This window comes from Crocodylus siamensis, chromosome 14 (assembly GCF_052110815.1).
Source record: "Crocodylus siamensis isolate JL-2025a chromosome 14, ASM5211081v1, whole genome shotgun sequence".
In the NCBI taxonomy this organism is placed as follows: domain Eukaryota; kingdom Metazoa; phylum Chordata; order Crocodylia; family Crocodylidae; genus Crocodylus; species Crocodylus siamensis.
The window spans coordinates 9,068,912-9,083,790 of record NC_143408.1 but is presented as its reverse complement, the minus strand read 5'-3'; the positions used below and the strand labels follow the sequence as shown (position 1 = coordinate 9,083,790).

The window sequence follows — 14,879 nt, the reverse complement described above, 5'->3', positions numbered from 1 at the left end:
TTTTGGGTAGATTTATATCTCCAAGTTGCAGTTTTTGTTATAGTCTTCTTAGGCGACATAAAAATCTTCGTACTTGTCTTTTAGTGAAGTAGATAGCTTTCCCATGAATAAGTCTCTTTTCAGTCACAGTTGAAGAAAGAAAAAAACTATTTTACATGGTTCAGTTGTGTTAAAAATCATCTTAGCTACATGTACTGAAATTTGTTATACATTATCCAATATTACAGTAATTAAGTCACAAAAATTATTCTTTATTGCAAAATGGTTGTGTCATATACCATTGTCCTTTGCTTTGGTTGGGTGCATCTACATGTGTGCTTTAATGAGCATTAGCCTATTTTAATACACATTAAAGCATCACAGAAAACTTCCACTTTCACTAATGCACACTAAAATAGGCTAACTTGCCTTTTTCTAGTGCCTCACAATGGAGAGCGCCTATACATGAGTGCAGAAGCTGCTCCAACATGCTGGAATTCCAGCACGTTGGAACAGATTCAGTTGACCAAGTCTGCAGGAGCGAGGCAATAACCACTCCAGCAGCCTCCTGCATATAATGTTTCACCTCCTCCTTCCATGTATCAGTGTCCCTGTACTTAAAAAAAAATGGGGTGAGGGTCCTTGAACTAAAGGTTGTTAAACAAACTTTAGTTCAAGTACCCCCACCACCATTTTTAAGAGTGGGGACGCTGGTACATGAGACATTACGGTGCTTTAATTAGAACAACTCTCGGAGCATGTAGAAAAGTTCCCGGAGGTGCTAAATGTAATGCACATTAGCATAAGCAAATTAATGAACATGTAGATGTGCCCATTCTCTCATTAATTCAGAAAACTAATAATAATACCTGAATAGGTAGATCTTAACCACAGACGAGCATGAAAAAGTCCCATATGCTTACAATTGACAAAATGGGAATACAGAGTCCATAACTTAATCATAAAACAACAAAATAAAACACCTGCAGTATAAAAAATAACAGAAAGCTTCATCTTTGAAAACTCCTGGTGATCTGGTGTAGTGTCCAAAGACTGGAAGAAGGCCAAACTGGTGCCTATTTCAAGAAAGGGAGGAAAGTGGATCTGGCTAACTATAGGCCCATCAGCCTGACTTCTGTCCTGGGGAAGACCTTAGAAAAGGTTATTAAAGAGGCCGTCCTTAATGGACTGGCCGACACCAACATCCTGAGGGATAACCAGCATGGGTTTGTTGCGGGTAGGTCTTGCTTGACCAATCTCATTTCCTTCTACAACCAGGTGACCTATCACCTGACAAGGGAGAAGAGATTGATGTCATATATCTTGACTTCAGAAGAGCCTTCAGTCTGATATCCCATGATCACTTCTTGGCCAAACTGGCCAATTGTAGCCTTGGGTCCACCACGATCCGCTGGCTAGGAAATTGGCTCTGTGGTCGGACCCAGAGGGTAGTAATTGATGGAAGTCACTCATCACGGTGTCCTGTGACCAGTGGGGTCCCCTGGGGTCTGTCCTTGGACCCATATTGTTCAACATCTTCATTAATGATGTGGACATTGGAGTCAGGAGCGGACTGGCCAAGTTCGCTGATGACACCAAACTTTGGGGCAAAGCATCCACGCCAGAGGACAGGTGGGTGATCCATGCTGACCTGGACAGGCTCATCAAATGGGCAGACGAGAGCCTGATGGTGTTTAACACCGAAAAATGCAAGGTTCTCCACCTTGGGAAGAAAAACCTGCAGCTTCCTTATAGGCTCGGCAGTGCTACACTAGTTAACACTACAAAAGAAAGAGACTTAGGGGTCATCATTGACCACAAGATGAACATGAGCCTGCAATGCGATGCTGAGGCTAGTAAAGCGACCAAAATGCTGGCTTGCATCCATAGATGCTTCTCAAGCAAATCCCAGGACGTCATTCTCCCCTTGTACTCGGCCTTGGTGAGGCCGCAGCTGGAGTACTGCGTCCAGTTTTGGGCTCCACAATTCATAAAGGATGTGGAGAAGCTTGAGAGAGTCTAGAGAAGAGCCATGCGCATGATCAGAGGTCAGGAAAACAGACCTTATGATGACAGGCTGAGAGCTATGGGGCTCTTTAGCTTGGAAAAGCGCAGTCTCAGGGGTGATTTGATGGCCACCTATAAGTTTATCAGGGGTGACCACCAGGATCTGGGGGAACATTTGTTCACCACAGCTCCCCAAGGGATGATGAGGTCGAATGGTTATAAACTACTATAAGACTGTTTCAGGCTGGACATAAGGAAGAATTTCTTTACTGTCCAAGCCCCCAAGGTCTGGAACAGCCTGCCATCGGAGGTGGTTCAAGCACCTACATTGAACACCTTCAAGATGCTTATCTTGCTGGGATCCTATGACCCCAGCTGACTTCCTGCCCCTGGGGTGGGGTGCTGGACTCGGTCTTCCGAGGTCCCTTCCAGCCATAATGTTTATGAAATCTATAAAACAAAGCACTTCATCTGAGTTCTTAAACTGTGTGTGTGTGTATCTGTCTGTCTGTCATAAAGAAATTACACTGCAGTTGAACAAAAAGCAAAAAACACACATCTATTTGCACCTAACTTCAAGTTATATCAAAGGTGTTGTCATAAAGTTGTGGTAGTATTAGAGAATTATCAACCCGTCCTTGCATCTATCTGTACCTCACCCCAACTGACCATAAAATGCAGTTGTTTCCCATCACTCCCAAATGTATTTTTCATGTAGATTTGCGATATTTAGGGCTAGCATGTCTTCCCCTAAACAATTTAACAACTGGAATAGGCTAACCAGAGATGTGTTTTTAACCAAGTAAACCGTTCCTGCTCCTCCCCTCCAAGTTACATCTGCTTAGTTACATATGCAAGGATTTTAGCTATAATTACAGTTACAAATTGATTATATTACTCCACACCTCTTTCTTTGAGTTTGCTTTCAGCAGCCACATCAATTTCAACTTCATTTTCCTTCGTGAATTGGAGTCCTGGTGGGAGATGAAAGTTTTGGATTGTTCCTTGTGAAAGCCTCTAGGTCTTTTTATCATTGAAAATCCTGCATCTTCCCTACAGTATGAAAGTCAGCCTTGCAAGGGACCAAATAGAAGCTTTTAAACCCAATTTAAACAGGTTTTCCATTGGAAGATTCCAGTCTCTCCTCTTTTTAAGTGTTTTTTCACTCACGTCAGAAAAAAATGGTATTTTTCCTTTCCTTTCATTTTTCCTCAAAGCCCTGGCTTCTCTCATCATTTCTTCTTTAGGTCTGAGAGGATCGCTTTCTGCTATCCATGGCTTTCAAGCTTTGTGTGCATGCTCTTTTTCTGGAGGGTTGCACGAGAAGAATTTAGTTCAGTTTGTATGAATTTCTGTGTGAATTTTATACAGCTGCCTTCTTCAATCTCTTCCCTGAAGCCTAAAAAGCATAGATTAGCCCTTCAGCTCCTATTTTCCATTTTTCAACCTTATCAGTAAGAAATTCTACTTTCTTTTTCATCAGGGAAAATTCTCTCTCCTCTTCATTGTAGTGGTCTTCCAGGTCAGAAATTCTGGCTGCTTATTTTGTACACTAGACTGAAGGACATCAGTTTTTGCCCTTGATCTCATTAACAGATATGTTGACTTCAGAACTTCAGCCTGGGTGTGTCTACACATGCAGTTAATTTGAAACAATAAACTCTGGTGCATATCTTGCCGTAGTTATTGCTTCTGGGCTCTGCATTTGCATGCAAGCCCAGGACCACAGCACATTGAGCCAGGTTGGAGCAGCCCCAGCTGGCCGGGGACCTGGGGACGGGGGTCAGCCTGCCAGCCCAGGGCTGCCCCAACCTGGCTTGAAGTGTTGTGAAGGAGTTGGCTCGGGACACAAGGGTGCTCCAGTGCAGAGCTAGCCCTCAGGCAGCCCCTGCACTAAAGCACCCTCATGCCCCAGTCAGCCATATCAGCATCTACACATGTGTTGCTGCTCACTAAAAAACTCCACCGCAGGATAGTATTTGTATTTACAAGTACTAACCTGTGGTAGAGTTTATTAGTTTACTGCGGCCTAATAGGACCACACGTGTAGACACTGAGATATTTAGTGCAGAGCTAATTAGGCAGTTCCGCAGTAAACGTCTTGTGTAGACATACCCCTGAGTCTTATTTTGCTCAGCTTGAGCATTTCTAAATTCTCATAGCGCCCCAGCTACAACCAAAACCCCTTTACATTCTCATCTCATTCTGAAAGGACAGTTTCCCAGCCAGCCCTTCCTTCTCCCAGGCTCACCTGCAGTCTGTCTGCAGGGCTATGCTCCTCAGCAGGCTTTGTGGAGCTGGAACGTTGACGGAAAGCCTCAAAAGTAATTTTACACTTGTTCTGGCTGTTCTTCATTGTGTTGTCAAAAAAGACCAGTTGTGTGAGTGAAAATGTAAATTATGGGCTGTTAATGTGGGTATTTCAACCAGGGTTTGGAGGAGCACAGGGAAAACAGTTCTGGTGCTTGAGCATGCTTAGTGGCACATCCCTACTACTAACAATCTTAATCTAAAAGTACACTATCACAAGGCTATCTATCACAAGATTTTCTTGTATACAGTTTCCTGCCAGTCTGTAACTCTACCTAACAGGAAGGAGGCTCTGGCTGGGGGAACGCTTGTGACTCAAGAGCCATCTTCCTGTCATCTGTTCATGTCTCTGGGCAGAGTTTCATGGAGCAGTGTTCACTGGCTCCTTAGACTCATTCAAGGGCCAGTGGGCCCCTGCTAATGTGCTCTGCTCAGTGCGTCTCCCCCCTACCTCCCTTTGGATCACTTATTATTAACCTTTCACCCCCTGTCCTGTCCCTGTTTTTTCCATTAGTTGTCCCAGGAATTCTGTTGATACATACTTAGTAACCCCCCTCTAATAACAGAGGGGGCTAACAGTTTTTGTGTGGCTCCAGGCTCACAGTCCCTATATGTACCAAATAGGCCTGCCAGTCTGTCACACCATTCTTTAAAGAGGACTCTGGAGGGAGACAGGGAACTAAAAATCAGGGAGCCTGACTTTTCTTCTTAGCAGATTAGTAGAAACTAGAATAAATATTGGATTGCCCTTCACATAGATAAACAGAACTTCCTAGGGTAGAACTACCTTGGCTTTTGTGAAGGGTGGTCATGCCTCATCAATCTAGTAGAGTTCTTGGAGGACAACCACAAGCATGTGGATTGGGGTGAGGTGATTAAAATGTTGTATTTGGGCTTTCAAAAAGCTTTGGCTGAAGTCCTTCATCAAAGGTTCTTAATGAAATTGGGCTTTCACGGCTTTAAAGGCAAGGTCCATTCATGGATCAGCAATTAGCTAAAGAACAGGAAAAAAAGAGAAGGTATAAGTGTTCATTTCTCACAATGGAGGGAGGGAGGCAAGCATTGGGCCCCCCAAATGTGTGTCCTGGGGCTTGTACTGTTTAACATATCCATAAATGACTTGGAAAGGAAGGCAGATAGCGACGTAGCCAAGTTGGTGGACGACACCAAATTATTCAATGTGGTTTAAAAAAAAAGGCTGAATGTAAAGAATTGTAGAAGGACCTCATAAAATTGAGTGAATAGACAGCAAAATGGCAGGTGAAGTTCAGTTATAGTAAGTGCAAAATGATGCATGTGGATATAGAGTATCATAGAGACAAAGGACCGGAAGTGACCTTCTGCAAGATCATCAAGTCCAGTCCTCTGCCATGGAGGAAGTTATTGGGCTCCAATGAGCTCAACAAGGCATTTGTCCAGTCTCATCTTGAACATCTTCAAGGATGGTGACTGCACCACCTCTGCTGGGAGTGTATTCCAGATTCTGGTAACTCTTATGGAAAAAAAGTTTTTTCTTACATCCAGCCTAAATTTTTCTTCTATTAGCTTGTGTCCATTGGTCCTTGTCTTCCCTTCGGGTTTCTTCCTGAAGAGTCGCTCCCTTAGATCTTGATGGTCGCTTCTAATGTACTTGTAGGTAGCTACCAAGTCACCTCTCAGTCTTCTCTTACTCAGACTGAACAGGCCCAGTTCCTGGAGTCTCTCCTCATAGGACCTGTCCTTCAGGCCCCTAATCATATGGGTAGCCTTTCTTTGTACCCTCTCAAGCTTATCCACATCCTTCCTGAAGTGTGGTGCCCAGAACTGGACACAGTACTCCAGCTGTAGCCTCACCAATGCCTAATAGAGGGGGAGGAATACCTCTCTGGATCTGTTGGCAACACGTCAGCTGATGCACACCAGAGTCGTATTTGCCCTGTTGGCAACCTCATCGCACTGTTGACTCATGTTCATCTTCCAGTCGATTGTGAACCCCAGGTTCCATTCAGATGCTGTGCCAGCCAATGGACCACCACCCATCATGTAGTTATAGTGAAGGTCATTCCTACCTGGATGGAGGGCCCTGCACTTCTCCCTCTTCAACCTCATCTGATTCTGTTCTGCCCATAAAACCAGTCTGTCCAGGTCATCCTGGATCCTTACCCCATCCTCTGATGTGCCCATGTTTCCCCACAGCTTAGTATCATCCATAAACTTAATCACTGAGCTTTCCACCCCCTCATCCAAGTCATTAATAAATATGTTAAAGACCACAGGTTCAAGCACAGATCCCTGGGGGACATCGCTGGAGACAGCACTCCAGGATGAGGCCATCCCATTGATTACAACTCTCTGAGGTCAGCCTCTAAGCCAGTTGTCCACCCACCTCACTGTAGACTGGTCCATCCCAAGACCCTCCAATTTAGTTGAGAGAATCTCATGGGAAATGGAATCCAAGGCTTTACTGAAGTCTAAGTAGATGATGTTAACTCATGTCCCTCGTCCAAGCTGGTAAGTTACCTGGTCATAGAAGGACACCAGGTTTGTCAGGCATGATCTACCCTTGAGAAAACCATGCTGGTTGCATCTTAATACCTCACCAGTTACCAGCTTGTAACTGATGCCCTCCTTAACAAATTTTTCAAAAATTTTTCCCAGGACTGAAGTCAGACTGACCAGTCTGTAATTTGCACGTTTATCCCTCTTCCCTTTCTTGAAGATAGGTACCATGTTGGACCTCTTCCAGTCATCCGGGACTACTCCTGAGTTCCACGACTCTTCAAACAGCTTTGCCAGTAGCCCTGCTATAAACTCAGCCAGTTCTTTCAGCCAGAATGATGGGCTCTACATTAATTGTTACTATGTAAGAAAGAGGAGTAATATTATTGTGCATAGTTCTCTGAAAACATTAAAGTTCAGCAGCAGCCAAAAATGCAGATAAAATGTTAGTAATTATTAAGAAAATTGAAAATAAAACAGAAAATGTCATTATTCCACAGACCTTGAATACATCTTGCAGTTCTGGTCCTCTCAACTGCAAAACCATATAGTAGAACTACAAAACGTACAGAGAAGGGCAGTGAGGATGATCAGGGTTATGGAGAGTTTCCGTATGAGGAAATCCTAAATAAGCTAGAACTTTTCATCTTATACAAAAGGTGACTGAGGGGAGGGATATAGTAGAAGTCTATAAAATCATGAATGGTGCAGAAAAAGTAATTAAGGATTTACCATCTACTGTCTGTCACGATACTAACATTAGGTGATATACAATAAATTTATTAGGAAGCAAGTTTAAAACAGACAAAAGGAAGCTCCTCACGCATTGTGTAATTGATTTGTGGAACTCATTGATGTTGTAGAAGCTAATCATTCAACTAGGTTTAAAAGAGGACTGGACAAATGTGTGCTGAATAGGTCAATTTGTGGGTATTAAACATTATAGTAAGGGGTTAAATCTAGAAATTAGGCCCTAGTCTCAGAATGCTGGAAGCTATGAGGAAAGAGAGGCAGGATCAGTTTGGGTAGTTTCATAGTAGGTAGGGTCGGAAGGGACCTGAGCAGATCATCAAGTCCAGGTAGGCCCTGCATATACGTTTCCCCTCAGTATCCACACTTTGCCACTGTGAAATACAGGATACTGGGCTAGATGAAGTCATGGCTGGACTCAGTGTTGCATTTCTTATGTTCTTTTTCCATTACTTGTTTGTCTATGAAGTCCCCTCTGGTTCAGTGGTAGACTCCTTATCTGCTACATGGGAGACTCAGGTTCAGTTCCTAGACATGTATATAATTACAGTCATCAAGGTACTGAATGTCTGCACTCAGACTGGCCTTTGGATTCTGTCTCAATAGCATGAAGGGGCATGGAAGGTCTAGGCAGCCTCCACTCCCCCAGACCTCTGCCTAGGCATATGTATTGATGGTCTGCATAACCTCTCGTGCATATGCCGTGATTTAGAAGAACTGGCAGTTGCCTGCTGCTGCTTGTTCATCTGGACATATTAGGTACTTTACACATTTTGCCAAACATGCCAGTTTTGACCTCTTCCGGGATAAATTTGGTGATCACTATAAGGGTACAGGCAGAAGTGATGTTTATCAAATGATCTGGCCCCTGAAAGTGCTCTACAGCTGTGTCATAACACGCATGGCTGCAGAGTGCTTTTAAAATGGTTGATCACATGAAAAATTAACCCTGGTCAGATCAGGTATTACATTAAGGCACTCTAAAGCAGAGCACCTTAGAGAACTTGCATTCCCTCCAGAGTTAAATTTTCACCTGGGAGGTAGGACACTCGCTGGTGCTACCAATGCAGCCCTGCCCCAGGCTGTCAGCTGGGGAGAGGGAAGGGAAAAGAGCTGCAATGGCCAGAGCTCGAGGGGGCGGGGGGTGAGGAATGGAATCTCTCACCCTGTGGGCAACCCCCAGCTACCCTAGCTGCACACTAAGAAACAGGCTTTGGGGTCATCTGCTTTAGCCACGCTTTTGCAACTTTGCCTAGGCACCTTGAAAATGGTTGAGACTGGTGACAATTTTGTTTCATACAAACTTACTGTTTTCTTACGTCTTTTCATGAAGGCGGTATGAAGAGGAAATGTACTGGTGGCAAGTAGAGGAAGAGCAGTTATACTGGGAAGAGCAACGGCGTCGGATGGCTGTAGACTGGCATCCACCCCCACTTATGGGCAGGCCTGGCATGGCTGTTCCACTTTTCTTGGTGAGCAACCCTTGATTACATTTCCTGAAAGGAGAAATATGAAACACTCTGACACCTTTAAAATCTGTTTCAAACTATAATGTGCCATACTCTCTCTCTTCTTTGAGTGTCGAATGTGTAATTTTGTATTTCTCCTGAGAATCCATGACTGAAATTTGGAATGAGCAATACATAAAGCTTAATGTCAGTTCTAGTTTGTGGCACAACATATCTCACTGAGACATGATCATTTTTATTTTATGTTGGACTACTTGGGAGTGTGAAAGGGTTAACACTTCAGATTATGAAGGGAAAGGGCATACAAACTGGCTATCATGACATAAAAGGAGGCAGGGTTTTACTACGTCACCTGCTCTGCAATATTGCCTGTGTACCCATTCTTACCCTGAGTTTTATCCGTTTTTCATTGAACAAGTATTAGTCTACCTGGGAAGTAAGACCATGCACATGAGCAACTGATACTTATGCACAGTTTACTATTGTATTACCTGCATAGTGTTGACACATGTCGGCACAGCTACTGAGCATGCACATTGGGTGGTGGGTGTATGACTACATTTACGTGTACGTGACTGTAAATTCTGAAAAATGAGGAGGAGAGCCCATCTGTTTTAGCTCTAATAACCTAGTGGTTAGGGTGTTCACACAGGAAACAGGGAACCCAAGTTCTAGGCCTTCCTCACCCAGAGGGAATGGAAGCTTATAGCTCTCTGACTTGCCACTACTGTGCCTAACCACCAGACCACAGGTTAGGCATTCTTCAGTGTTCCCTGCAGCCTTCATTGAAGCTGAGTCCCAACACTTAGCATTAATTATACATTGGGTAAAATGGCCAGAGAGCAGTGCAGTGCTCTACTGGGAATAACAGTTCTGGTTAGAACATATGGCAGGAGGAGTCTTCCTTCATGGGGTTTTCCTGGATAGATGTTTGCGATTTGTACATAACCAGTCTGTCTGCCCAAGTACCCAGGCCCATGCACCTACGCAGCCAGTGCATAGCACACCATGCCTGCTCTGTAGCTTTGTAGACATTTATGCATCCACATTGCACATGTAAAAGAATCACAGACTGTGCCTACGAATCAAAAAGGGTACTTACATGTCTGGACAGCTGCCACGTGGGCACATAATGTGAAACAGAGTTCTACAGTAAGTCTCCTCAACATTTATTAAACCTTCTCTTCAGTATTCATGAAATCCTTCCTGTCCATTTGCTTGGGCCTAGCTCTTGGCTCTCACCCTTTCTTTATTGTGCCAGAGGTCACTGCAGGAGGTGTGCCACTTGCCTGGAGCCCTATTCAGGACATCACAGAAAGATTCCCAGAGCTTATCCATCCCTCAGACCGCTATCCTTTCCTTCTTATCCCTGTAGGCCCCCAGTGATACCAGTAGGGCTGACACTGAGCAGATCAGAGGAGACTATGGGCTCTTGGAAAGAAAATTAAGGAAATTGGAACACAAGTAATATTTTCATCAGTCTTCATGGTGGATGGTAAGGTCCCAGGCAGGGACTATTGTATCATGGAAGTAAACATGGCTGAGTCCTGACATTGGACTTGGACCCATTTATAATTACCCCTTGCTTGCAGCTACTGAGCCAGTTGTCTAGCCACCCTATAGTAATTTTATCTAGCCCATATCTGTCTAATTAGGTTGTAAGAAGGCCAAGTGTGTCTTTGACAGAAGTATTACTGAAGTTCTGATATACTATATCCACTGCATTCCCTATATTTACCCATCTAGCTTTTTGTCAATTGAAATCAAGTTTGATGCCACTTGCTCTTAATAAATCCATGCTGCCTGGATCTATAGCTTCTTTGGTCTTTCATTTCTGATCAGCATATTTATAGAACCTCTTCCTTTTGACTTTAATTTCCTATGCCAGGTAAAGGTAATTTTTACCTCTGCATGCCTGATTTTGCCCCTGCAAGCTCTTGCTCTTTCCTGCTATACTTCTTTGGTGATCTGCTCATTTTTTCATTGCCTATATGTTTTCCTTTTGTTTTTGAGGCTTCCTAGAAGCTCCTTGTGCAGCCAGCTTGGTCTCTTATCATTATTCTTGCACTTCCATCATGTCAGAACTGTTTCTTGTTCAGCTTCCAGCACTCTACTTGAGAAACTTCCAGCCCTCATGGGACCCATTATCCTTCAGTCTGTCCACCCATGACACCATGCCTACTATCTCCTTGAGTCAGTTGAAATCCACCTTTGTGAAATTCAGTGTCTTAGTTCACCTGACCTTACGGTTTCCCCATCTCTGGATTAAGTTCTATCATACTGGGTTCATCTACACAAGACGCGTTAATGCACCTTAGCCTAAGTTACTGCACAGTACAGGGATGCGCCCTTACTACACGGTAGCTTAGGCTAAGTGCAGGTACCAGATGTACGTTTGATTAGTTAATGTGCAGCAATGCACATGTAGACATGACCCAGCACTTGGGACATACACACCAGGGAGCCTGAGGGAGCCTGTTCTTTGTTCAAGAGCCCAGCAGGCCTTGTGTACCCCCTGGATAGGCCACAGCCTGCCTCTGCCTGGCCTGTTCCTTCTGTAGAGCTGCTGCTTGGCCACGGGTGAGTGTTGCAGCTTGCTGCACCCCTTGCCCAGCCCTGAGATCCCCCTCAGGGCTGCTGCCTGTCTGTCTCTGGCAACTGGGCCAGCACCTGCTGCTGCTCACCCCCAGCAGCACATCTTTGCAGGTGCTGTGGTGAAGTGCCTCTGCTGCACAGCTCCCAGTCCATGGCCATGCCCCTCTGCTGAGTACTCCTGAGCGCCGTCGAGGGCCAACGTCTGGATGCAGGGGAGAGGCCACCAGCCCCAGAAGGGATACAGGCTCCGGGTCACTGCCACCCACCACTAGAGCTGTCCAGATGCACTGGCTGCCAGCAGCATACCAGGGACTGGACCCTCCTGCTCTAGCAGCTGGTGGTGGTGACAGAGGAGCAGGAGACACAGGAAGAGGCCTGGCAGGTGGAGAATGTTGCCTGGGAGGAGGCACGGGACCAAAACCACCAGGACCACTGGGCCCAAATGGAGACCCTGGAGCAGGAACACCTAGAGCTGCTCCAGCTTCAAGGACACCCTCCTGGCCCAGGTGGCCATGTCCATGTTCCTCACTGCCCGGACCCTGCCCATGGCCCTGCAGGACCCCTAGGTCCCACCCACTGCCCCACAGTAGGCTCCCACCTGACCCTGGGAGGGGGTCCTCAGTTGCCTCCTGCCCACCAGGCCCTCTGGCCCGGCCCCTGCCCCAGACCTGCCACCACCTGAGTGGCTCTGGCACTCTCCCCCACACCACATGGCCGAACGCCCAGCTGTGCATGAGGCCACCATCTGCTGGGGTCACCACAACCCCCAGACCTGCAGGGGGATATCCCAAGGCTGGGGGCCTGGGCACCTGCCTCGGGGCTCTGCCCTCTAGGCCCCCCACAACAGCCCCCCACTCTGGGCTCCAGGAACCAAAATATTGTAAATAGTTTTCCATATATAAATATTTCCATTTGTATATAGTTTTCCATTTGTAAGCAGGTTTTTAATTGTTGGTGGGTGGGGAGGGTAGTGGAGGGCCCCTGCTGATTGGGGGAGGAGGGGGTTCTGTTGGTTGGGGGGGGAGGGATGGTGATGGGTGTTGTGAGGGTCATAAAGTTTTTTGTTTCACCCATGTGCATGTCCTGAAAGTGGTGCTGGGGGGTGGGCAGGGGGTAGGGGGTGTGTGGGTGGCAGAGCAGGTGGGTTGGGTCAAGGCGTGCAGGAAGAGGGGGTCAGCCCTGGCCCCTGCTGGTGGATGCGTGGTTGTCCTGGGGCCTTGGGGGTCCTGCAAGCCCATTGTCAGGGGCCGGCAACTGCTGGAAGATGATAGTGTGGGGTGCTGGCCATCACTGGTAGGGGCACGGCTGGAGCAGCGGGTCACTGGGTGTCACTAGCAGGGGCAGGGACAGGGACTGGAGCAGCCTTGGTGCAGGGAGGCAGGGTGGGCAAGGAGGGACCTGCCATGTTCTCTCCCTGCACTGGACACATGGCTCCCAGGCAGGGAAGGGGCTGGCCAGGGCTAAGAGTTTCCAAGATGGCTGCCAAGTGCTGGCAGCCATGTGGCCAGAGACTGACACTCCCCCTGGTGGCCACAGGGGCACATGGCAGGGCTGCAGGGACTTAAACAGTAAATTTAGTTGCACTTAAATGCATGTGTAGACATGTCCTGAACCAGTGAATAAGTGTATGTATCGGTGGCATTTTGTTATATGTCAACACCTTTTCTCCCAGCCCTCTTTTTCCAAAACAGAGTGTACCCCTTGGTGTTGATGTTCCCGTCATAAAAGCTGACCCACCAAGTATCTGTGATAACAGTCAGATAAGAGTTCTTTTCAGGGGCTGTGAGTTGCAGCTTGTTTGTTCCCCATATACATATATCAGAAGTATTTTGCATTTTTGACCTACTTGTTTTCCTCTTGATTCCCTTGTTGCTGTTCTACAGCTCACTGTCCCCATCTCTGAGTTGAGCTTCTTCTGGTGCTCTCTCCTCTGGATTGTTTGCTCTGTGCCTGAAGGATTTTGTCCATCATCCCTCACAGAACCTCGTTTAAAGCCTTCCTTACTGAATTGGACTCATGGTGCCCAAAGATGCTCTTTCCAGTTCTGGTCTAATGGATCCTGTCTCTTGATAGCAGTCCTCCTCCCCAGAACATCTGCTCATTGTCAAAGAATTCAACGCTTTCATGCTGATATCAGGGGGTGTGTCTACATGTTCATTAATGCAGTGTAATTACAGTGCATTAAGTTTAGTACTGTAATAACAGGGACTAACTTAATGTGTCATAATTGGCGCATTAGTGCAAATGAACGATCTTTAAGTGAGGTTTAGGTTCAGACTAAGTCTGCTGCACATTATTAGCATATTAGCACGGTTTTTATTAGCCATGCTAATGCACAGTAGAATTAGTCTTCTGCGCATTAAGTATCTTGTGTAGATGTGTGCAGTCTTCCAGGAGTCTGTCCTGGAGATGGTGCTCTTTAACTTGTTTATTAACAATTTAGATGCAGGTTTCCTGAGCAAATTTGCAGATAAGATGAAGCTGGAAAGGTCTGCAAACACACAGGAGGACAGGGTCATTAGATGCAAGACATATGAGAAGTGATGGTGCTTCTTTTGTCAGCACCAATTAGGCCTCATTTTGATTACTGTATGCAGTTTTAGGCTCCACGCTTTACAAAGGAAATGGAAAAGTTTGAGAGGTCCAGAGGCAGGCAACAAAAATGATGACGGGCTTGGAAGGCAAGGTATATGGATAGAGATTGAAAGAAATAGGCATGTTCAGCTTGTTTAAGATGGGGCATGATAGTAATATTCTAATATCTGAAGGGCTGCTATAAAGAAGGAGGAAAACACCTTTCTTCATTTGCTGCGGAGTACAGGATGCGGACCAGTGGCTTGGAGTTGCAAAAAAGTAGGCTTAGATTTGCTATCAGGACAAATTCCGTCACTGTGATAAAACCAGGGCAGTGGAATAGACTGCTTAGGCAAGTTGTAGACTCTCCATAATTGGAGGTTTCAAGAAAAAGGTTGAATAAGCACTGGTTGGGGATGATCTAAGAGTGGCTGTGCCTGGAGTGCTGTATAAAAAACAACAGTTGGAAACCCAGGAGCACCTCCCCACCTCCCTCCCCACACACACAGATTGCTGAGAGATAATGAGAAAAGCTCTGCAGCCTAAAGCAGGCAGATACTAGAAAGGACTGTACTCAGCAGCAGGAGAATGAGACAGAGCTCCACAACTGGCTTAGTTATGAAAGAAGATTAAAGGAGCTGGGTTAGGTTTATGGAGGGAGTACAAAATAGGGAGTTCTGACTGTCCAGCAGTGGGTGTGATACATGGCTGTACGTT

The 14,879-nt window shown here is 45.9% G+C and overlaps 1 protein-coding gene across 3 annotated transcripts in view; it reads left to right on the top strand.

Annotated features, from left to right (window-relative positions):
- ZFR2 (zinc finger RNA binding protein 2) overlaps window positions 1–14,879 on the top strand; it is a 133,124-nt gene that overhangs the window by 99,541 nt on the left and 18,704 nt on the right. For all 3 annotated transcript variants that reach the window (XM_090027657.1, XM_090027658.1, XM_090027659.1), the window contains exon 11: window positions 8,858–8,996. In XM_090027657.1, coding sequence (XP_089883783.1) covers window positions 8,858–8,996 — 139 coding nt within the window. The remainder of the gene's footprint in view (window positions 1–8,857; window positions 8,997–14,879) is intronic.